Source organism: Chiloscyllium punctatum, chromosome 17 (assembly GCF_047496795.1).
Source record: "Chiloscyllium punctatum isolate Juve2018m chromosome 17, sChiPun1.3, whole genome shotgun sequence".
Classification (NCBI taxonomy): Eukaryota; Metazoa; Chordata; class Chondrichthyes; order Orectolobiformes; family Hemiscylliidae; genus Chiloscyllium; species Chiloscyllium punctatum.
The window spans coordinates 92,374,247-92,397,670 of NC_092755.1; the positions used below are offsets into that span (position 1 = coordinate 92,374,247).

Genomic DNA, 23,424 nt, shown 5'->3' on the forward strand with positions numbered 1-23,424 from the left:
GATGGGTTGGGGGTGGACAGAGGGGGCTGGGTCTCACACACGACGTACTGCTGCCTAGTCTCTTGCACGGGGAGCAGACTTCACAGAAAGCTCCGAGTTCCAGAGGAAACCAATTAACCGAATAATCAATTATCCGAACAATATAGTGCCCTCCCATCTTGTTTGGATAATCGAGGTTCCTCTGTAAACATATCCTTAGCCATAACATTCTGTAGCAACATTTAGACTCCAGAGAGGGTAACTTGAATTACAAATCGCTGAGCCTCAATGAAAGCTACAACTAACAAACCTACAAAACATTCAAAAACTATGTACATCAAAAACCATTAAAAAAACACATATAAAGCGCCAATGGCATTGATTAGGGGAATTGCTCCCCCCGCTGCCCCCACTCAAAGGGGGCAACTACACACCCCAAAACCTTACTAGCCACCCCACCCACCCTCTTGACTCCTCCTAGCTGGGGTCACACCACAAACACGACAAAGGTCTGTCCATCCCAAACATAATTTAACACAACGTATTACCAACAATAAGGAGACCCCAACAAGACCTCCCTTAAGAAGGACAAACCTGAACAACTGTATTATCTGTACTTATTCAATGGTCCAGTTTAAGTTACTGTGTCCACAGAGTTCCTCGCCTTCTCTGGTCAGTCAAATAAGTTTACGGATCCATTAAAGGTAAGCCAAAGCACCACTGGGTATCTTAGAGAGGACTGGATCCCGAGTTCTCTCAGCCATTGTAGGATTTCTTTTCCCTGATCACTGCCGCCAAGAAATCTTGAAAAAACATGACCCTGGAGTCCTCGCAAACCAAATCCCTTGGACCTTTCCTAGGGCCCTGGAAGCTTCCATGACTCTCAGTTTGTCTTTACAATGATGGAATCGCACCAGAATAAGGCGAGGGTGTTGGTCTCCGCACCGTTACCTGGTGAGCTCTTTCAATCTTTCAATCTTTCAACCTGGTGAGCTCCTCTAAGCTAAGGAATTCTTGTAACCGCTTCTTAAAAAAATTGCACTGGCCGCTCACCTTCCTTTCCTTCTGGCAGACCAATAACACGAAGATTCTTCCTCCTGCCTCTGTTCTCAAGATTATGAACCAGATCAATTAAACCATGGACCTGCATTTCTAGGGGTCAAATCCAGCTCTTGGATGAATCACTCTCGGCTTCCACCACTGTGACTCAGTGTTTGACCTCATTCTTTCTTTTCCCAAGGTCTCCCAGCTGCTGTTCGTGCTTTTGGAGGATAACAGAGATCGGGGCCAGCTTTTTGTCGATCTGCCTCCCCAGAACCTTGTGAGATTTGGTGAGCTCCGCAACCAAGGCTTGTTGAGTAAGTGGGCCTGCCACGTTGTTGGATTGAGCCACAATCCTGGCCTTGGGGGGGGCTCCCTCCTTTCTTCGGCATTTCCCAGCAGCAAAAACAAAGGTAAGTATTTTTAAGTTCTGTGGCTCTTTTAGTGTTTTGTTGGTCAAAATGACTTGACTGGGGTGGGCTTTAGCTCTGTCCTGATGTTGTTGTAGCACAAAGCCTAGCAATGCGATCCTCCTAGATTGCCACCATCTTGGATCCCTCTGTGATCAACACTTACCTGGCCTTTTGATCTTCAGAAGTCTGTTTTCCCTGTCTATATTTTTCATTTCATAACACTGTATGTCAAACCATCTGACTGCGTGTGTTTGCAATTTTAAAGGGGTATAACTTAAGTTGCATAGTAATGCTGTCTTTTTTCTGCCATTTGTTAAAGATAAGTGCATTTACATAAATAGTTATTTTCTGTTAATGACAAAACCTGGTTTGCATTGCCTTTGTCATGAATAGCAGTCAGTTAGGCAAATTTGTCTTACAGGCCTAATTAGGTATTTATACATTTGTGAGAGCTTGTGGAACAATGGGGCACAATTATTGGCACACTCTTCCCACTTAAGATGGAAAGGTAAAGCAAGGTAAAGAAAAAGCAATGTATTGTGTGAGATTCTATGGATGAGAAACAGTCCTTCTGTAAAACATGTGTGACTGTGGAAATTCTATTTTGACCTTGCCAAATGACCATCTCAAATACACAATTCCTTACAGTCATGTACATATTTGCATTCATATTGTGTTAGATGCAAAATAGCACAAGAAAAATGTATTTCCTTCAAATGTGGCTTTCCTACCTGTTTAAGAGATCCAGGCGTCCATACCAATTTGTACATCATGTATATTGGAATCCATATGAAGGATGAAGCTCCAATCAGGTATCCGACTGTTATACTCCAGTCTGGATAATCGTAACCAAATAGACTGAGCGGGGGCTGATACACAAGTGAGCTCACTGTAATAAACTGCAAAGAAATTAGAAAATGGAAATCTTAAGCCTTAGTCTAATAAAGAATGCCTTTTTTTGCTTACATGAGGATGGATGCTTAGTGTTTTCCTGTTTTGTCCTTTTTTAATGTATTTCTTTTTCTCACAAATAATCAGATGCATATTCCAAGAATTGCAACAATTACACTCTTACATTCATCACAAGATAACTGACCCACTGAGAACAGCATGATTGGAGGGTCAAGGAGGAAGATGGCCATGGCGCGTGCAGGGCTGTTGTTGTGAAGATGCATAATGGCCAAGAAAGGAATTCAGTATGTGGCAGCCACTAGGTATTCTCTCTGATTTACCTTGGGGATTTGTGCCATTTGGTTTCTTGGTGAAGTTTCTTGAAAGTAGCCATAAGGCAAATTGGGATTTTAATGAGTTGCAAATGTGTAGAAATAAGGTAGTCATCATTCAATGGTGGGATTCTGAAATTGCTATTTACCTTCAGGTGAAAACATGGATACTTTTTCTCAGTGCAAGAATCTGATTTTTCCTTTCTTACCATATTTTCCCACCTTTCTCTCCATTACTCACACAACATGTGGACTGTACCGCCCATTATTTTTCAAAATGAAAATTGGAGAAAGCTTTACCATTGTCTGGGCATTGAGACACAAGACAGCTATTCAAACCATTACTGTAATGCAGGAGAAGGTACACCACTAATCCCTCATGCCAAAGGACTGAATTATGCAGGAGAAAATGTAGGATTTTCATCTGTGAAAGGAAGAAACTGATGTGGAATCTCATCAAAATGTATAAGTTGGTGGAGAAAAACAAAATTCTGAACACAGCTTCAAATTTAACATTGTAAGTCAAAGGCATAAGATACATTTAGGACCGATATTTGACACTCACACAAAATGAGCTAGCGATTCAGTTACTTCAGGGTAAAAATTGGCTACAATGTAATCTGACAAATATGAGTTTCTATTTAATTTTACATAGTTTTAACAACAAGGATATAAAATCCACGCTACTGTTTTAGTGGATTCAAAATCAACACCTTTTGCTAAGGCTACAAGAAAGAGAAAGAGAACATTGACCAGAAATGAACCATGCTCAAGACCCAGGTGATGTGTTTCATTTCTCATTAGCATTTCTGCCAGTGTTGCATTAATTGTTATTGATTGACATTTCGTATTCAAAGGTAAAAAGGCTATGTGCAAAGAGTCTATTAGTCAGCAATTCTGGAAGAGACAATTCAGGCCCCCTCAATACTTGTAACTCATATTCTACCTCTTACTTTGAAAGATGCACTTCAACCACAGCCCATTCACCAATGAATGAGAAGGTTCAGTGCCAGTTGATCAAAGGAATTATCATGTGCCCAGAAATTAAAGCAGAAGCTTTATGAAATGAATGCATTAACCTCTTGCAGATTTGATTTGATTTATTACTGTCACATGTACTGAGGTACGTGCTTTACAGGCAGATTTATTCCAATTTTTAGAATATTTATTCTTAGCATGTGTGTTTGCCTTGAACAGTGTTTTAATTGATGCAGAAATGCTTATGTTAATTCCTGTAACATAAGTAAATGTGTGTGGAAATCATTGTATTGAAGTATCCAACAGATATTTATTGGAAATAACTATTATGTACAAACTTTACATTCCTCGCGCACATAATTATCTGCAATATTATTAAGCCATTAGTTTGCAATAGAGAAGCATGTTTTCAGTCCAGAATCATATTTCAAGTGAACCCTGGGTAAGATGGAAAATGAGACCTTTAGACCATTAGGTCACATGCTATGATACATTGATGATATAATAAACAAGTCTCTTAAAGGTACACTGACATACTGACTGAGAGATTTAACACAACAGGCATCATTGGCAAAAACAGCATTATTTATTATTGCGACTTGCCCTGTAAAGGAAGTAATGAGATTTCTTCTTGAACAATTTGATGAAACTTCGCTGATGCTTGGCAATTGAATGGGTAGTTAATAATCAGCCATGCTAGATTGGGATGCGAATCACATAGAGGCCAAGCCAAGTAAGAAAGCTTGCCCATTTATGAAGCGGTTAAACAATCTACAATGTCAGGGTGACCTTTACTGATAACAGGTTTTAGAAAATGTGGTTTTGGTTTTAAAAATACCAGGGTAGATGTTGAATTATGTTCTCTGTAATGTTTGTCTTGACTTCTTAATAACGTAACCACTACACTACCATAACCATAATATTCTTGAAAAAGTAATGAGTTTTGTATGTTTTCTATGAATCTTCACTTCAGTACACAGAGGAACCTCAATTATCTGGCATTTGATTATCTGAATATTGGCAGATTGACATTTTTTGGCAAGATCGCAAGGTCCCAATGCTCAGCTATTTGATAGGTAAAAACAATGACTGCAGATGCTGGAAACCAGAGTCTAGATTAGAGGGTGCTGGAAAAGCACAGCAGGTCAGGCAGCATCCAAGGAGCAGGAAAATCGACTTTTCTGGCAAAAGCCCTTGATGAAGGGCTTTTGCCCGAAATGTCGATTTTCCTGCTCCTCGGATGCTGCCTGACCTGCTGTGCTTTTCCAGCACCACTCTAATCTAGACTCAGCTATTTGATTATCTGGAATTCAATTAACCAAATGAAATACTGCCCACCCGGTTCCTTCGGATAATCGAGGTACCTCTGTAATAATTTATCTGCAAATAAGTTTGGAATTATAGTTTAGCTGTTATAACTCTGACATCCAAGATGATTGGAGACATAAATGGTCATTCGGCAGCTCGCTTTGATCAGGGAGACTGCTATAATCCAACTGTGCAGATGCAAATCGAAACTTTTGACTATGACAGGGATGTTGGGGTGAGGTGCACTCAGAAACACAGCCTTGACTCTGGTACTATTTCCAGAAAAGTGTTTTTACATATAATGTAAGGACCTGTGCCATTTAAAATGGCCCTAGGATTCTGCTTCATTGGGACCAGAGCTTTCTGTGTGGCACTTTGCACATTGTAATCATTTTCCAATCCATAAACCAATTAATTGTGGAATCCAGGTCTACCAGGAATATGTACATATGTAACCATAAGGTACAGGTTCATTCTGTGTTGATACTAAAGAAGTTGGAACTCTCACTCCTGAAAACAGTACACAAGGAAATTCAAGAAATGCACACATCTCCAGGAGAGTCTTTTATTTTGAGGTAAGGGTAGAACCAAGGCCTGCTGCAAATTCTAGTTTCCCCCATTCAATCCCACATATGTCTAATACCTTTGGATCACTTTCAACAGTCCATAAATTCAGGATCTATCCTTTGCATCAATTTTGTGAAACTATTAATAATGTGGATGCGGTCTGACCTGGATTGATTAATACAATATAAGAAATACTACAGGAGGAATGGTCAGGTCAGTGTGGATACCTCCTTGTGACATACAAACCAATAAATTGCTTAAGGCTTGTTACTCACAGCTAGGAAGGCAGGACTGATCCCCACCCAACAAACCCTCCAAAACAGTCCTGGTGAGAGACCCAACATTGTCTGGATATCACTGCAGAATCGTTGGACACCTGCACATAAATCAAGGACAGAAAATGGGACAATTTCAGAGCTGGTCAAAATGCTGACAGTATAATCTTGAAACACTCTGTTCAATACTATTTGTTGGTGTATATTTAAGCAACGGTAATGCGCTTTATATACTTCAATGCTATAAATATTATGCCCTATATATGCTTTAATGCTATAAATTTGTTGTATGCATGTATCTCAGTAGATGTTTGGGTTCATCCTCCAATGTAAATGCTATGTATTATATATGAAAGCATGCCAAATCATTTGACATAAAAGCTATTTGACATAAAATGAACACTTACTTACCTACACCCGGATTTCTGTCCCACTAGAATTTAGAATCCAATAACCCTGTAAATGGAATTCCAAATCTTCCACAGCACTGAGACTAGAAGGAATTCAAACACCAGTATCCTCAGGTACCTTACTGGAGTGGCTATTTCTTCTTATATGAACCAAGTAAAGAATGTCGAAAGGCTACTCAACTGTGACAGGCATTATGGTTAAATGCTATCCCATTTTAGCAAATGCACCCCTCTACATTTCCAGCAAGTGATTTCTAGACAGTGATTAGCAGTGGTAACTCCAGCTGAATTTTCCATTCTGTAGCCTACATTGAGTGGCAGCACAGTGGCACAGTGGTAAGCACTGCTGCCTCACAGCACCAGAAACCTGGGTTCAATTCCCACCTCAGGCGACTGACTGTGTGGAGTTTGCATGTTCTCCCTGTGTCTGCGTGGGTTTCCTCCGGGTGCTCCGGTTTCCTCCCACAGTCCAAAAATGTGCAGGTTAGGTGAATTGACCATGCTAAATTGCCCGTAGTGTTAGGTGAAGGGATGAATGTAGGGGAATGGGTCTGGGTGGGTTGCGCTTCGGCGGGTCGGTATGGGCTTGTTGGGCCGAAGGGCCTGTTTCCACACTGTATGTAATCTAATCTAATCTAATCTAAAAAAATTGAGGACTTCTGAACATCCTTATTGTCATCCAATCTAAAACCAACTAACTCAGCACAAAGTGTGATCAATTCATATATCAGCAGATCTGGACTTCAATTATTCATACATATTTGCATTTTTTTGAGAAATTGTTGGTCAAAATGATTACATTGAAACTAAGCTGATGTCCTTAATTGCTAAAGGGATTGAATTTAAAAGCAAGGAGGTTATGTTGTAGCTGTACAGGTTGCTGGTGAGGCCACACCTGGAGTACTGTGTGCAGTGTTAGTCTCCTTACTTGAGAAAGGATGTACTGGCTCTGGAAGGGGTGCAGAGGAGGTTCACTAGGTTGTTTCCAGAGTTGAGGGGGTTGGCTTATGAGGAGAGATTGAATAGACTGGGATTATATTCATTGGAATTTAGAAGAATGAGGAGGGCTCATATAGAAACATATTAAATTATGAGGGGACTAGATAAGATAGAGGTAGAGAGAATGTTTCCACTGGTGGGTGAAACTAGAACAAGAGGGCAAAGTCTCCAAATTAGGAGGAGCAGATTTAAGACTGAATTGAGTAGGAACTTCTTCACCCAAAGGAATGTGAATCCATGGAATTCCCTGCCCAGGGAAGTAGTTGAGGCTTCCTCAGTAAATGTTTTTAAAGCTAAGAGAGATACTATTTTGAAAAGTAAAGGAATTAAGGGTTATGGAGAGTGGACCAATAAATAGAGCTAAGGCCGTGAAAAGATCAGCCATGATTATATTGAATGTTGGATTGGGCTCCAAGGGCCAGAAGGCCTAATCCTGCTCCTAGTTCTTATGTTCAAGATCTTGTGAAAATAAACCATTTACATTTAATTTGATGCTTCATGTTACCAAACACGTCCAGTTTTGTAATTAAGTTCCTCAACTTTAGAGTGTAAGTGGGTGAGCAAAAAGTATAATGTGTGAAATTTCCCATATTAGCAGAAAGAATAATAAAGCATTTCATTCAAATGGTGAGAGATTTTAAAGCTCTCAAATGAAGAAGGATCTAGGTATCCTATTGTATAAATTACTGAGGTTAGTAAGCAGGTGCAACAAGTCATTAGGAAAGCTAATATAATGCTATCATTTACTGAAGGAGGATTGAATACATAAATATGGAGATTATGCTTCAGTTACACTGGCCATTCATGAGACCACATCTGGAGTATTGCGTACATTATGGTTTCCCTATTTAAGAAAGGAATATGTTGGAAGCTGAAGGTATTGTAGATTAATAGCTAGAAAGGGCAGGTTGTCTTATGAGGCAAGTCTGAAGAGGCTAGGCTTTTATCCTCTGGAGTCTAGAAGAGCAAAAGGTTGAAACATATAAGATCCTGAGAGGTTTTGACAGGCCAGATGTAGAAAGGATGTTTGCTCTTGTCACATATCTAGAACAAGGGCTTACAATTTAAAGCAAGGGGTCATCCATTTAAGATAGAGATAGAGAGAAATTTCTTCTCACAAAGGATTGTGAACCTTTGGAATTCTCTTCCTGAAAATGTTGTGAAAGCAAAGTCTCATGAATGGTTTGAAGGCAGAAGTAGATCGATTCCTGATAAGCAAGGGGGTGAAAGGTTCTTTTGGGTAGCTGGGAATATGAAGTAATCAAATTGACCACTATGCTGTTGAGTGGCAGAGCAGGCTCGAGAGGCTGAGTGGCTTATTCCTGCTTGTAATGTGAATGTTTGTCTTTCTCTTTAAATAGTTATGTGTTCCCTCTTGCTTTTCAGGTTACACTGTCTTTGTTTTTCTTTTATGTTCAGAGGTCTTTAAACATTGGGTTGCAGCCATTGTCTGGATGTGCAACAGGCTCAGCAGAAACCAGTTTAGTAATTGAATGTCATGTACCTTATCTGTGCAGGTGTTGGCTCAATGAAAAATATAGCAGCTCCATTCTTTGGTCATAACGGTGGCCACTATAATGGGTGTTAAATCACTTGCCCATGTCAGTTAGAGGTGTTAACATTTGTTGAAGCATCCATGTGCCAAACACACTGTCTTCAATGGGACTTGCTTTGCTCAGGTTTTCTGGGCACCCATATAGCTGCTGCCAATGAAGGTAAATATGTTTCTAACATTTTAATTGTGGACCAGAATATTCTTTCCTACTCCACATTAAAGCTCTCCCTACTGTTGTCCTCCCTGTTCCAAGACTTACGAAAGTGCTGTAATTTAATTTTCCCATTGCACACCCCAAATATTCTGATGACGCCTGGAAACCAATTTGTAATGACTATTCTTTTGCTAGATTTCCCATTTTTAATTATCCAAACAGAGGAATTGATCTGATGGTGGATCTCTTACCATAAAACCAAGACACTGCAATGGATTCTAATAATACCACAGCGATAAGACAGGAACCTGATCCAAAGTCTTCCATCAGTTTGACAACATATGCCCCTCCCTGAAAAATTCAATTGTGTTTCAAATCAGGCTGGAGTTAACATTACAAAAATTTAAAATACATTTCATTAATACACTGGAGCTTTAAATCTGAGACAAAACCTCAGCCATGGAGTTTCAAGGAATGAGAGAGACCTTATTGAAATATATGATTCTTAAGGGGCTTGACAGAGTAAACTCAGAGATGTTGTTTCTCTTTGTGTGAGAGTCTAGGACAAGAGTGCATAATCTCAGAGTAAGGAGCTGCCTATTTAAGACAGAGATGGGGTATGATTTTTCTTCTCTCAGAGCGGAATGAATTTGTGGAATTTTTTACCACAAGTGAACAGTTGAGGCCAGGTCATTAAGTAGAATCAAGGCTGAGATAGAGAGATTTCTAATCTTTAAAGGTATTGAGGGCTATGAGAAAAAGGTAGGAACATTACCAGGTCAGCTATGATCTCATTGAATGCTGGAGCAGACTCTATGGGCGAAATCGCTACTTCTGCTCCTACATCTTATTGTCTTATGGCAACTTTGGCATGAGTTTTCCACTGGTTTTAAATGATTTGTGTAGAAAAGTTTCAATCTATACCAACTCAGTTCATAATTGGCATAATTATAATTGTGCATAATTCTGCTCTCAAAAAGCCTATTAAAACAACTGGCCTTGTTAAATGTCACATTTTATGGGGATGGTAGGGATTTATGCACTTTATCATGGAAGGTATAGTAACTTTACTATGCATGTATTTAGTGTTGTACCTGACCTGACAGTGTGTTAACATCACAGGGTAAATGGTACAAGGTGACCACAAGATGCCCATCAGTCCTGGCTGGAGCTGATCCATTGTCAGGACCGGGCCTCCATAGTACAGAGAAGACCAATAAAACAGTGAGCCTGGGGTAGTGGAGCCAGGTTTTGAGGTGGCTGCAGGAGCTCCTTCAGGTTTCAAGAAAAATGCAGAAACTTATCAAAAGGCTTCCTTTTGTCTAGATCCCCAGTGAACATTGAACAGAGTGCACAGTGCAAATTTCGCATAGAATAATTATAGAATAACATTGCAAAGAAAGAGTCATTCGGCACATTGAGTTCATGTCAGTCTTTACCAGCTTTTCCTATAGCACTGATTCTTTTCCTTCAAATATTTATCCAGTTCCCTCAAAGATTTGTCTAATTTCACAGATTTAAGGTTTTGGAGATGAGTCAGAGTATGAAATAACTTATAGGATTGCAAAAAATCTCAGCTGCATATCCACGGAGATGCAATAAAGAGGAACAGAAATTGAGTGTGCTGTATCTGAGCTTAGAAGAATGAAGACAAAAGGCTTATTAAGAACATAATAAATAAAAGTAGGAATGTACACCACACTGTCCTTAAAAACTAAAAGAACTGCGAATGCTGTAAATCAGAAACAAAAGTAGAAATTTCTGGGAATGCTCAGCAAACCTAGCGGCATCTATGAAGAGAAACCAGAGTTAATGTCTTAGGTTGACCTGAGATGTTGACTCTGGTTTCTCTCCACAGATGTTGCCAGGCCTGCTGAGCTTTTGCAGCAGTTTCTATTTCACCATTCAATATAATCATGGCTGGCCTCAACTCCACTTTCCCACTCATATCCCTTAATCCCTCCAGACATCAAAAGCCTGTCTATCTCAGCCATAAATATAACAACAAAGAAGTATTCACAACCTTCTGAGGTATCACTTCCAAAGATTCACAATCATCTGTGAAGAGTTTTCTCCACATGTGAGTCTTAATTGCTTAACCCCTTATCCTGAATTGGTGCCTCTTCAAACTGGATTTCCCAGCCTTGAGAAACAACCTCTCCATGCATACCCTGTCAAGCACCTTCAGAATCTTGTATCTTTCAATTAGATCAGGCTTCATTCCTCTAACCTCCAAAGAAAAATTCACTCAGCCTGTCACCATTGGGCAGCTATCTGATCCCAGGAATTAATCCAGTAAACCTTCATGGTACCACCTGCAATGGGTGTATATTTTCCATTAATGAGCAGTTAACCAGGAGTGGTCTCATAAAAGCTCAAAAGACTTCCTCATTCTTACAATCCCCTTACAATAAAGGCCAACATGACTTAAGATACCATAATGTTAAATAACATTGAACCATTTAATTAATCCATCGTAATAGCTGGAAGAGATTTATATTCAGGATATCTGAGTTCAATTTCTGTATTTTGCATCTTAGTTCATTCTACCAGACTAACCTATTACTGCTAGCCTTCGCTAGGTGCAACATTGTAATTTACAAATGTGTATCCATCAAGCAATTATCTAGCTTCTTCCCAGCTGCTTACTTAATTTACAATCTCCCACATAATTCCGTAATTACTTCTGAAGTTCCTGGCAAAGAGAATTCATAGTTTTGTTCACACTACCGTGGAATGAAACTAAACAGAGAGTCGTGAGAAAAATTATCCGAGACAGAATCATTGAGGAATGTTCATATTTGGTACTTTTTATGCAGCCATTAAACTACACATAGTTAGGTGATGAGGAACTGATCACCTGCCCCTTCTCTCTCAAACTAAAAGGCAGAAGAGAAGTAAAATTAATTACCTAATCTTCATGACTAAAATCACATGCATAATTTTCACCACTGCCCTCTTCTAAATAATCATTCTTCATGTGAGAATCTTGATATTTGACAGTAGAAAAGGGAACCATTGCCTGTCCTCATTCAGTATACATACACGCAGGCTTGACAGTTGGAGACATATTGATGAGAAGTGGGAAAACCTGGTTCATTTTCCGTTCATGCATCTTTATAGTGATTTATGGCTTACCAAGGAGCTGTAGTCCCAGCAACGCAAGAAGTTGCAGTGTCCAGAACTGCGACTACAAGCAATCTTGGACACCAAGGCCAGGGGATGTACTCAGTAGGAGGGTGCGGTGAGGTGGGGGGGTGGTGGTGAGGTGAGCAATGAATGGGGCATTGGGAGATGGGGGGAGTTTAACACAGTTTTTGAGGCTGCTGGCATAGAGACTGGGGTTGAGGGGAAGGAACACCCATTGGGCTCAGACTTTCTCGGATTGAGACAAAGGGGTCCAATATTGAAAGGAGACGGTGATGGAGGTATCTCTACACCCTCCTTCCACCTTCAACCCGAGTTCTGAACAGAGTCATTCTCAGAACTTCTCTCAGCAAACTAAAGATTAAAACCAGGCAGGAAATAGTCTAGTCTGTAATCAGCTACTTAATAGCCTCAACTGGGATGAAGCCGGGCTGGCTGGCTGCCCTAGGTTTTGCCTGAAACAATATAAAATTGTGGAGAAGCTGGGTAGCAGAGTGGGAAGGCTATCTGAGGGAGTTTTCCAGGCTCCCCTGCTGGCAGATGGACATACACAGCATGAGGTGAACAAGTTAACTGCTATTTATCATAATGTTGTTTATGAAACCCTGATGGCCACACCTTATTTCCATAGAGAAGAGCAGCTACACTTGAAAAGGGATAGCAGGGGCTTTGGGATATCACAAGAATGTGGCATGACATTATAACTGCCTTTTCAATTTTGTTGTTTTGTCACTGCCCACACCCCCACACTTTCCTTCCATCGCTGAGAGTCCAGTCACCATAATCATACCAAACCACAGGGATGCTCTCTCATTAGAGAGAGATGACCGGTGGTGAGTTAACCTGAGGTCCATTTCACCTCAGATGAGGGGAGAGGTTGAGAAGGAGAGTTCTTCATGGTGGCCTTAGCTGGCATTGGGAATAAAACCACACTAGTAGCATGACTCTGCTTCGCAAACCAACTGTCCAGCCAGCTGAGCTAAAGCGACCCCCTGAGTTCACAAATGCATTCTCTCTTTTCATCCATCAGGTAATTTTTTAAAAATTCAATGACTAACATCGGTTGATTTTTTAAAACTTGTATTTTTAGACAATCAAAAAGCAAACAACGTAAGATATTTCCATTGATAACTGTACTTACATTTGTAAGAGTGCTGAGTGAGCCCATAAAACACACAACAACCAATCCCAACACAAATAGTTCCCTTCTTTTAGCAAACAGATGAGGATATTCATCTATCACAGCTGTAATGATAGACTCCAGACCTCCATACTGTTGACGAGAAAATAACAATGAATCACTGTGTCTGCTTTGCCCCCAAAAAATACATTGACCCCTCTCCACACGAAGAGGAACACAAAAACAAAGCAATATACTCAGCAACACTTCGGTATCTGGAAGACTCCCCTAGTTTACAGGAATATTACTTTCAAAAGGACAGAAACATGAAAATTGACAAGCAATAGAATTAACAAAATTGGAAGGTCTCCTTGCTTTCTCCCTGAATCTAAACGCTTTCATGTATTTGAAAAATATAAAGTGGTGATACTAACGTTTAGAGTGCCCAGAACGAGTACTGCTTTGATTGGATTGGTCATTAGGTTTGAGACCTGCTACTGTTCAATGTGATGATTACCCCAAAATTCAGTTCCCAATCTATCACCACTGCTCAGATGTTGTATGTGAAGCTCAATATTCAAATTCAGGACATAATGTAACTGAAGTGGCTCATCACACATGCTGCATTCTTTAGACAATCTTATAGTTTGCCACCTCATTGAGTATTTCAAAAATAATACAAAGATTAAATATTATTTAAGTAATTAGGCTTTTGAAACAGGTAGCTCAGGGAGAAACAGATCATGGTACAATTTGTTAAAGCTCAGATCTAAATTAGATACTGAAAAGTCCTGTTTATAAAGAATTATTGATCTCTGGAATGAGATCTTGGTAGGCATTCAAAAAAGGAGTTGAATAAATACCAGCGAGTTATTGTGTTCTGGAATTTGCTTGGTTGCCTTAGGGGCTTGGAAGGTTTCTCAAGTTTTTGTTCCCTGAACTGACCTTTTCTTTGTTGTATCTCATATGAGATTGTCCACTTATGAAGGAAATGATGAGGGCAGGGCTTGATGGGGATGCTTATGTTTGCAGAAATTGCTTCAGGCCAGAAATTGGATAAGCTTGATGGATGATCTGCTTCTTTTTTACAGGTCCTGCCTTACTGAGTGAGTCTCTGCTTCAGGTCGGGATCTTCATGAAGAGAACATCTATCGAATGGTCTCCTGTGGCCAGGAATCACTTGGGCATGGCTTGCGGAGACCAATATGTGATCCTCAAAAAATGAACACAAAGCAGTCTCCTACTTGAAAAGTGCATACACTGTGGTGTATCATGTATGCTCTAAGTAATACTATCTTTAATTGCCATCTCACAAATAACTGAATATTTATGGGTCAGATACAGTTGCTTTATTGTTGTAAGTTTGGCAACATAGAAATGGTGAAATTAATTGGTATCAGAAAAATGACTATGACTCTTGCTGGACATTTGTAAAGTCCCAACTGTTCCCACACCCTTTTCAAGGAAAGGACATGCCATCCTTATTTCGTCTGACCTACAAAGGGCTCCAGTTCATCACTGTGTAATTATTCTTAATATTGTCCTGTCAGTGTTACCTGAAATGAAGATTTTATATAAGTCACAAGGAGATTGAATTGTTTGTACAAGATGGAGTAGCTAGATCTTCTTCTCCCCTCACCTTCAATTATTCGACAATGATTGCTTGCTGTTTCCTGGACATTGGCTACACTCAAGGCCCTGTGCCCAGATGGTCATTCTTCCATGCCTGGTGAGTCAACAGACTATTAAATTATAGAAAACACAATAGCCAAGTCTGAGTTCTACACAAGGCATTGGGAGAATGCCACAGTCAATGCTGTAGGTATTAGATACTAATAAATTTTAGAATCTTTATGGTGCCATTGAAGATGTGTTAATTATTATCACCATAAACATTCATTAAAAATGGCTCCTGTGCGGATTTTATGTATTTTCTAGCAAATGATCTTGAAAGCAACCAATTTACTTGATCTGTTAGAATCAACCACCACAACAAGTGACAAGACTACATTTGGTAACAAAGATATTTCTTATGATTAACCTTTATTGTAGTTAACACGGATTCCACAACGTACTCCATCTGAGATACTAATTCTTCAACTGGAATCTAATTTCTTCCAATTGAGACCCTCAAGCTGTAGTTCTTTTAAATTGATTTAATCAAAGATTTATACTCACTGTACTATCCAGGCCTAGAGTTATCACCATGAGAAAAAAAAGGATTGCCCAGAAGGGGGAGCCATCCATGTTAGCGATGGCCTCTGGATACGTTATGAACAGGAGGCCGGAACCTGCAAACCCAAAAAGAGGAGATAGTCTTTAAAAAGAGATACAAATCCATAATTATAAGTTTGCAATGTTTTGGCACTGTCCCTTTAAGTTAGGATAAAATGGAAGAATAAGGAATGTAATGTGCTTTGATTTGAATTCTGCCTGACATCAATCTTGGCTGTTAATAGTTAAAGGGGGACCAAGTAGTTTAACTGGGAAGAAGGCAAAAGATATTCAAACCTGTAAACAATCATCAGGGCAGTTGTGTTGATGGTGGACAGACATTAAGGACAAAAAATTTGTGTTAAAGATGACAGTCCTATAATTTCAAGGCTGAGTGCAGCCACACCTTAGGGAAAAAGACATGATTTGCATGACACGTTTCGGTTAGTTCAGGGTCAGCAGGAGGCAGGAGGTTTGTACATGCTGAGGCTGGGCCCACCACACTGGAAACAGACTGGAGTTGGATACTGAGGCTATTGAGTGCTGATGTGGTTTGGTTAAAGGTTCATATTGGTTCTCAAGTACTTGAACCTAATTGTTTTGTTAAATATTAGGTTGTCTAGCTCATAACCCGTCACAGACCATCTTACACCCAATGCCCAAAAAATGCAACTCACTGCCAAATTATTTCCTCTATTCACCCCTAACGGACCTGCATACCGATCCATGCCTCTCCACCCTTGCATAATGCCCAACATACCAACCATGCCATCTCATAATACTTTCACGCCCATTCATCTAGTATACAATTTGTGCAGAATCAGTGATCCCTGGAAGAACAAAGATGTGTATGGAAAAGCTTAAAAATAATAATTCATGGAGCCATGGTCATACAGCACAGCAACAAACCCTTCAATCCAACTTGTCCATACTGACCAAGTTTCCCCAACTAAATTAGTCTCACTTGCCTGCATTTGGCCCATATCCCTCTAAATCTTTTCTATTCATGTACCTGTCCAAATGTCTTTTAAATGTTGTAACTGTATCTGCATCTAACACTTCCTCTGGCAGTTCATTCCGTATATGAGCCACTCTCCATGTTAAAATGTTGCCCCTCAGGTCCCTTTTAAATCTTTCTCCTCTCACCTTAAAAATATGCCCCCAATTTTGAATTCCCACACCCTGGGAAAATACATTTCACCCTGTCTATACCCCACATGGTTCCATAAACCTCCATAATGTCACGCCTCAACCTTCTACACTTCAGTGAAGACTGTCACAACCTATGTAGCCTCTCCTTATAACTTAAACCGTCCAGCACCAGCAACATCCTGGTAAATCTTTTCTGAACTTCTTCAATTTAATAATATCTTTCCTAAGGCAGGGTGACTAGGACTAAACACAGTATCCAAAAATGGCTTCACCAATGTCCGTGACAACCTCAATACAATGTCCCATCTCCTATACTCATTGGTCTGAGCAATGAAAGCAAGTTTGCTAAACATCTTCTTAACCACCATGTCTACCTGAGCTGGAACTTTCAAAGAACTATGTCCCTGAACCCCTAGGTCTCTGTATTCAACAATACCAGGCAGCATGACATACTTTTTAAAAAAATGATTCTAATTGGAGCCCTATGAAAGACTCAATTGACCAGACTTTTAAAATACCAATAGCAGAAATTGAAACCCTTTATCTTGTGTATATCATATTGAGCCATTGACAAAATAGATCCAAGGGGAAAAAAAGTCAATCAAGCAATATTTTTGCTTTATGTGCACATTTTGTTTGTTCATTCATGAAATATTGGAATCACTGGCTTGCCAGCACTTATTGTGCATTCCTAATTTCCCTGAAGAAGGTGATGGAGAACAGCCTTGTTTACTGTTGCTGCCCATGGGGACTAGATACACTCATAGTGCTGTTAAGAAGGGAATTACAGGGTTTTGAGCTAAGAATATGAAGGAATGGTGATTTCGTTCCAGGTCAAAATGATGTGCAGTTTGATGGGCAGCCTGCAGGTGTTGGCATTCCCATGCATCCTCTTCTGTTGTCCTTCTAGGTGATAGAGGTTGCAGGTTTGGAATGAACTGTCAGGGGAGTTGTAGTGGGTTGCTGAGGTCCACTTGTAGCTAGTACACATTGCTCCCACTGTCCATTGGCAGTGAAAGAATTAAATGTTGAAAGTGGTGCATGGGGTAGCAATTAGAGGGGCTGTTTTGTTTCAAATGGTGTTGAACTTCTCAAATGTTGCTGGAGCTGCATTGAGCCAGGCAAGTGGAGAATATTTCCATCACACTCCTGATTTGTGTCTGTCTCAACAAACTAATGGAAGTTTGTTTATTTTGGGAAAGTAATAATCTTGCAACCCACGCATGGCTTTGTTCAGTCTCTTTCTTGTGCTGGGCTGCATTTAACAGAAATTGTCTTTATTGAAAAATACTTAAATACACACACCTTTGTCTTTTGCCACTTCTTCCACATCAACGTTGCGCATCTCAGCCATGTATCCCAGTACTGTGAAAATTACAAAGCCTGACAGGAAGCTCGTCAGGCAGTTCACTAAACTGGTAACAATTGCATCTCTGCAAAGAAAATAAAAGTCAGCAATAAAAAAGTTTATTTTCTCAGCTAGGAGCCTTCGCCCATTGATTGTAAATGTCAAGAAATCAGAGTAGCATTACCCAAATGTGACCCTGCAATTCTCTGATATCAGCAACTGGAAGGAAGAGATGATCAGTCATCTGCAATTTTCACTTGTGTATTATTCCATATATTATTAATGAACATTCTGATTGATCAAAAACTAAAAGCCCTTATGGAACATTGCCGGAACCCCATTGTCATTAGTACAGTCAAGGCACAGAGGGTGATGCGTTAGAGTGAGGGTTACTTATCCAAGACTTGGCCACTTACACCTATAGTTGGCATGCCAGGGTTCCAACCAGGGATGATGGACTCAGGGTTCAAACTATGGGCAATGAGAAGAGTTTCTAGTTTGGGAGACTTGTTTGAGGGGGAGGTTATGATGTCTTTTGAGCAACTGAGCCACAAATACGGATTGCCCAGCAGAGATCTTTTCTGTTTTTTCAGGTTAGGGATTTCATCCAGAAGAAGACTACACTTCTCACCTAAGCCCTATATGTCTGATACAGAGAGGTTGTTGCTACATTCCACAAGCACCCTTTCTGTTAGTGCCCTCTATCGCCCGCTGGGTGGCAGGGCCTGGCATGATACTAACTGGTTATGTGAGGTCTGGAAGCAAGAGCTATGAGTGGAGATCTCTTCTGAAACATGGGAGAACATATGGGAGAATGCTCAAAAGTTCTCAATCTGTAATAGGACATGCGCTATGCAGTTAAAAGTTCTGCACAGGGTTCATCTGGCACTGGACCGTCTGGTGAGGTTCAAAAAAGGGGCATCTTCAGTGTGCCCCAAATGTAAAATAAGTGTAGGTACTCTCACCCATTGCTTCTGGACATGCCACAGGCTCCGTGTTTACTGGAACACTGTGGAGGGAGAGATCAGGAGGGTATTGAGGACTGAAGTCAAAGTAGACCTGATATCTCTCCTCTAAGGTCTACCAAATTTACCATCTTTAGACGGGCATGGGAAGAAACTATTTAATATTCTTGCATACTGTGCACGGAAGAATATTCTGATGAACTGGGTGTCTGAGAACCCGCGTGGCTTGCTGGGATGGCAGAAATTAATTATGGAGCACATTCCCTTGGACTTTTTTTACAAACGTGGTGCACCACACAACAGACCATTTTTGTAAGACATGGCAGCCCTACTTGACTTATCTGAATATAGATTTGTCAACTCTCTTTATCAGGGTGTTTGTTTAACCAAGATGGTTAGGTTTGTCGAGCCCTGGGCCCTGGAGGGGTCTCCTGAATTAATACAGGTATACATAAAATGCTCCCGTTCCTTTGTTTGGGAGATTTGTGCCAAGCATAGTTGTTCTGTACTGTGTGGGTTTTTTTGCTTTTCTTTCTTTTTTTGATCTATTCGTTATTTCCTTATTTATTGGTGTTGCTTTGCACAGTGTTTGGGTTTGTTTTGTATTATAGGTTAGTAGTTAGTAGACAGTAGTTGTCTTGTAATTTCTTTTTTTTCATTAGACTGATATTTGTTATTGATTGTATTTTTCAATAATTTTATATGTTTGTAAAGTTTTAAAAAATTTGCTAATAAATATATTTATGAAAAAAAACTAAAAGCCCGTGCTTCCACTGTCAGGACTTCTCTTATCCTGACGATTCACATTACTATTTTTTTATCTGTACATGGGATATAGATGCTGTTTCTGGGCCAACTTTTGTTGCCTACAACTAATTGCCCTGGAGGAGGTGATAGTGAGTTGCTCTCTTGAAAAGCCGCAGCCCATGAGGATGTGGATACACCCAGAGATCCTTTGGGAAGTGATTTCTAGGATTTGAACCCAGCAACAGTGAACAAACAGCTGTATAATTCAGGTTCATGCAACTTGTGGGAAACTTGGTTCCCGTCCAAATGTTACTCTCCTCTTTCTAGATGGTAGAGGTTATGGATTTATAAAGTGCATGTGAAGGAACCTGGCTGAGTCACTGCAATGCATCTTAAAGATAGTTGACACTGCTTCCACTATGCAGTGATGTGAGTGAATATTGAAGATGGTAAGTAGGGAGTGTAGCAACTGGGATACTTCATTTTGCTTGGTGTTGAGTTTCTTGAATGTAGGCAGGTGGGGAGTAGTCCATCACATTCCTGACTTGTGCCTTGTAGATAGTGGACAGGCCTTTGCAAGACGGGAGATGAATTGCTCACTGCAGAGTTCCTAGCCTTTGACCTGTCTATACAGCTGGTCCAGTTTAGTTTCTGGTCAATGATAACCCCATTGATGTTGATAGGGACATTCAGTGGTAGAAATTCCATTGAATGTCAAGAGGAGATGATTCAGTTCTCTTTTGCTGGAGATAGTCAGTCATTGCCTGATACATGTGTAACATGAATGTTACTTGTCACATATCCACCTAAACCTGGATGTTGACCAAGTTTGCCTGAATATGGACATGGACTACCTTTCATGCAAGGAGGCGTGAATTGTGCTGAATATTGTTCAGTCATCTGCAAAACATGTCCACTTCTGACCTTATGATAGAAGGAAGGTCACTGGTGAAGTGGCTGAAGATAGTTGGGCCTTGGACTCTACCCTGAGGAAGTCCAGTAGAAATCTCATGGGACTGAAATATTTGGCTTTCAACAGCTATAGTCTTCTTTTGTATAAGATATAACTCTAACCACCGGAGTGGTTTTCCCTGACTCTCATTGACTCCATTTTGTGAGGGGGTCTTGATGCCACACTTGATGGCAAGGGCAGTTACTCTTGCCTTATCTCAAATTCAGCTGTTTTGTTTGAACAAAGGTTGTAATGAGGCCAGGACTGAGTAGCCCTGTTGAAAACCAAACTGAGCATCAGTGAGCAAGTAATACACGTTCGAACAGATTCAAGGACAGCGTCTTCCCCGTATTATCATAGTTTAGAATGGACCTCTTCAAAGTTAGTGTTGATCTCTCGCTGCACCTTGGCAGCAACTATAACACTTTATCCTGCTCTCTGTTCTCTTACTCTGATGCACTTGAATAGTACATTCTGCCTGGAAAGCATAATTTTTCACTGTACCTCAGCACACATGACAGTAATAAATCAAATTAAATCAAAAAAGATCAAATCAAAAACTGCCATTTGATAGCACTGTTGATGATCCCTTCTGAATAGTGTCTCAAAGGAGCAAGTCTTCAGCACTATTGCCGAAATGTTTCTGGGAACTGAGCCTTTGCTGTATCCATTGCCTTCAGCCATTTTTTGATATCATATGGAGTGAATATGATTGGCTGGGGACTGGCTGAAGGTGGATGCAAATGATTCAGTCTTAGCTTTTGTACTAATGTTCTGGAGTCCCCCTATTATTGAGGATGTGATTATGTGTGGAGCTTTATCCTGTTAGTTGTTCAATTGCTCAACTTCATGCAGAACTGGTTGTAAGAGGACTGCAAAGCTTGTGGGATCACTGAGTCCTGCTTATCGCCCCCTCTGTTTGACATACAATTAGTCCAGTGTTTTAGCTTCACCAAGTGGATGCCTTGCTTGATTGGAATTCCCTGAAACAGGAAATTCTAAAGAAAATGCAGATGCCTACATATTATCAATGCAGCTTTAAAAATTGGCTCTTTTCCATGAAGGGTAATTTGCTTATAGCAGGCAGTTTTAAAACTGTGGGTTACGCACTCTGATGAAGTTGCAAGGTGCCTATTTTCCAAGATAATAGTGGTAATTGTGCAGAGGCGACTCAGGTCAGACAGTCCTGGACATATTGGTTACTTGCTGCCAAACAGCAAAGGGCGGACAGTGACCCCAAATTTCTCTTTAACTTCAGAAAACACTTCCAGTTAAGAGTGCTGGATGAGAACAGAATGTTAGTGTGCCATCTTGGTTCCTTCAGTGTAGGTCAGTTACTGGAAAACCTGAAAGTCATTTGGCTGAGCCAGGAGAATATAAGTGATGGCTTCAAGTTTCACCGTGGTTCTGCTCCTGTTGTGCAGGCTCCTTCCCCATGGCTGGTGATTCGATTTTATAGAGACTGGCAACTAAACCAACAATGGGACAGTAGGGTGTTGAAGCTTACAGGTAATAATGGTGATGAAAAAGGACCGATTATACTATGAAAGGGGAGGGGACAGAGCCGACTATGATGTGTGTTGGGGAAGGGGAGAGTGGCTGATTTCATTGTGTGGGGAGGTGGAGATGGTCAGATTAGATTGTGGGTGAAGTTGAGGAGAGAGGGGTTTTGTACTGTGTATAGGCAGAGGGGAAGAATGCAGATTTCTGTTTGTAGTTGTAGGTGGGGAGAGGAGGCCCTTCATTGAATCCTCAGTTATTGGTAAATATGAAGAGTTTGCCTGAGGCTGACATGGATACATAAAATACTAACAGTTTTACAAAGTACTTTAAAGACACAGATTTTTATATTAATATGATGTACTATGATGCGTTAATCTATAATGTGCAAACTGTAATAGTTATACACTGAATGATACTACTTGCTGCTTCATTTTGGTTTTTTTTAGTTGTCACCTTGAGTCACGATAATTTTCAAGTCTTAAAATAGGACCACGATAGAAAATAGTTTGGGAAGCACTAGGTTATAGCACCTGACAGCTTTCCAACCTTTCTGAATTTGTTAGACCATACTACTGCTTGCTTGAAATGCCGTTCCAATCTGGGCAGCAGTAGCAACAGACTTCCCACAGGTCATGTCATTGTCAATCTATTTTCTTTCTACATCGTTGGATTCAAAGTGGGTGGAACCGTGAACTGCCTCAATCTTTGGCTCCAATTATGTTGACCTATGCTTTCTGCCTAATTGAGACGTTCACCAGCCCTGGAAAAGGCCTTTGAATGCCAAACATATTCCAAGCCCTGAAAATAACACAATTAAAGCTTTACTTTCCCCAATTGCCTATTGTGAGATCAACTGACTCAGTACAAATGAATCTGGAACCTTCTTGTTCTATTTACAATAGGATCATGCGCACATTCACTTAGCAAGCAGGGAATTATATGGTACGATTTACAAACATTAGACACTACTATTTAGCCCTACCGGTAACAGTTATTATTGAATTGGTTGTAACTTGCTAAAGCCATAATCACTCCAAATCCAGGACCCATAGAGAAGAAAATCTGTGTAGCTGCATCCACCCACACCTGAAGAAGAAACAACATATCAGAAATAACCTGTGCAGATGAATGATATGCATCATATCTTAATATCAGAGACTGCTTTTTCATATAAAATATGACATGAGCATCCTAAAATCTAATCAGTTTTCTAAGCAGTTAGAGGCTTACCTGGTGGGTGAATAACGTAAGTTATTATGGAAATTTCCACTTGCAGAATGCCAAGTAACTTCGGAGCACTTCATTTCCAGCTAACACACTGCAGCTTCTTGTCTGGGACATTTTGTTACTTAAGCTTGCTTGTTCTACCCATAT

At 40.2% G+C, this 23,424-nt stretch overlaps 1 protein-coding gene across 1 annotated transcript in view; it reads right to left on the reverse strand.

Annotated features, from left to right (window-relative positions):
- Positions 1-23,424, reverse strand: part of slc6a4b (solute carrier family 6 member 4b) — a 50,682-nt gene that overhangs the window by 11,565 nt on the left and 15,693 nt on the right. The window contains exons 6-12 of the mRNA XM_072587922.1: positions 23,033-23,136; positions 17,841-17,968; positions 15,348-15,460; positions 13,191-13,322; positions 9,154-9,253; positions 5,785-5,885; positions 2,165-2,332 (exon numbers count right to left, since the gene is read on the reverse strand). Coding sequence (XP_072444023.1) covers positions 2,165-2,332; positions 5,785-5,885; positions 9,154-9,253; positions 13,191-13,322; positions 15,348-15,460; positions 17,841-17,968; positions 23,033-23,136 — 846 coding nt within the window. The remainder of the gene's footprint in view (positions 1-2,164; positions 2,333-5,784; positions 5,886-9,153; positions 9,254-13,190; positions 13,323-15,347; positions 15,461-17,840; positions 17,969-23,032; positions 23,137-23,424) is intronic.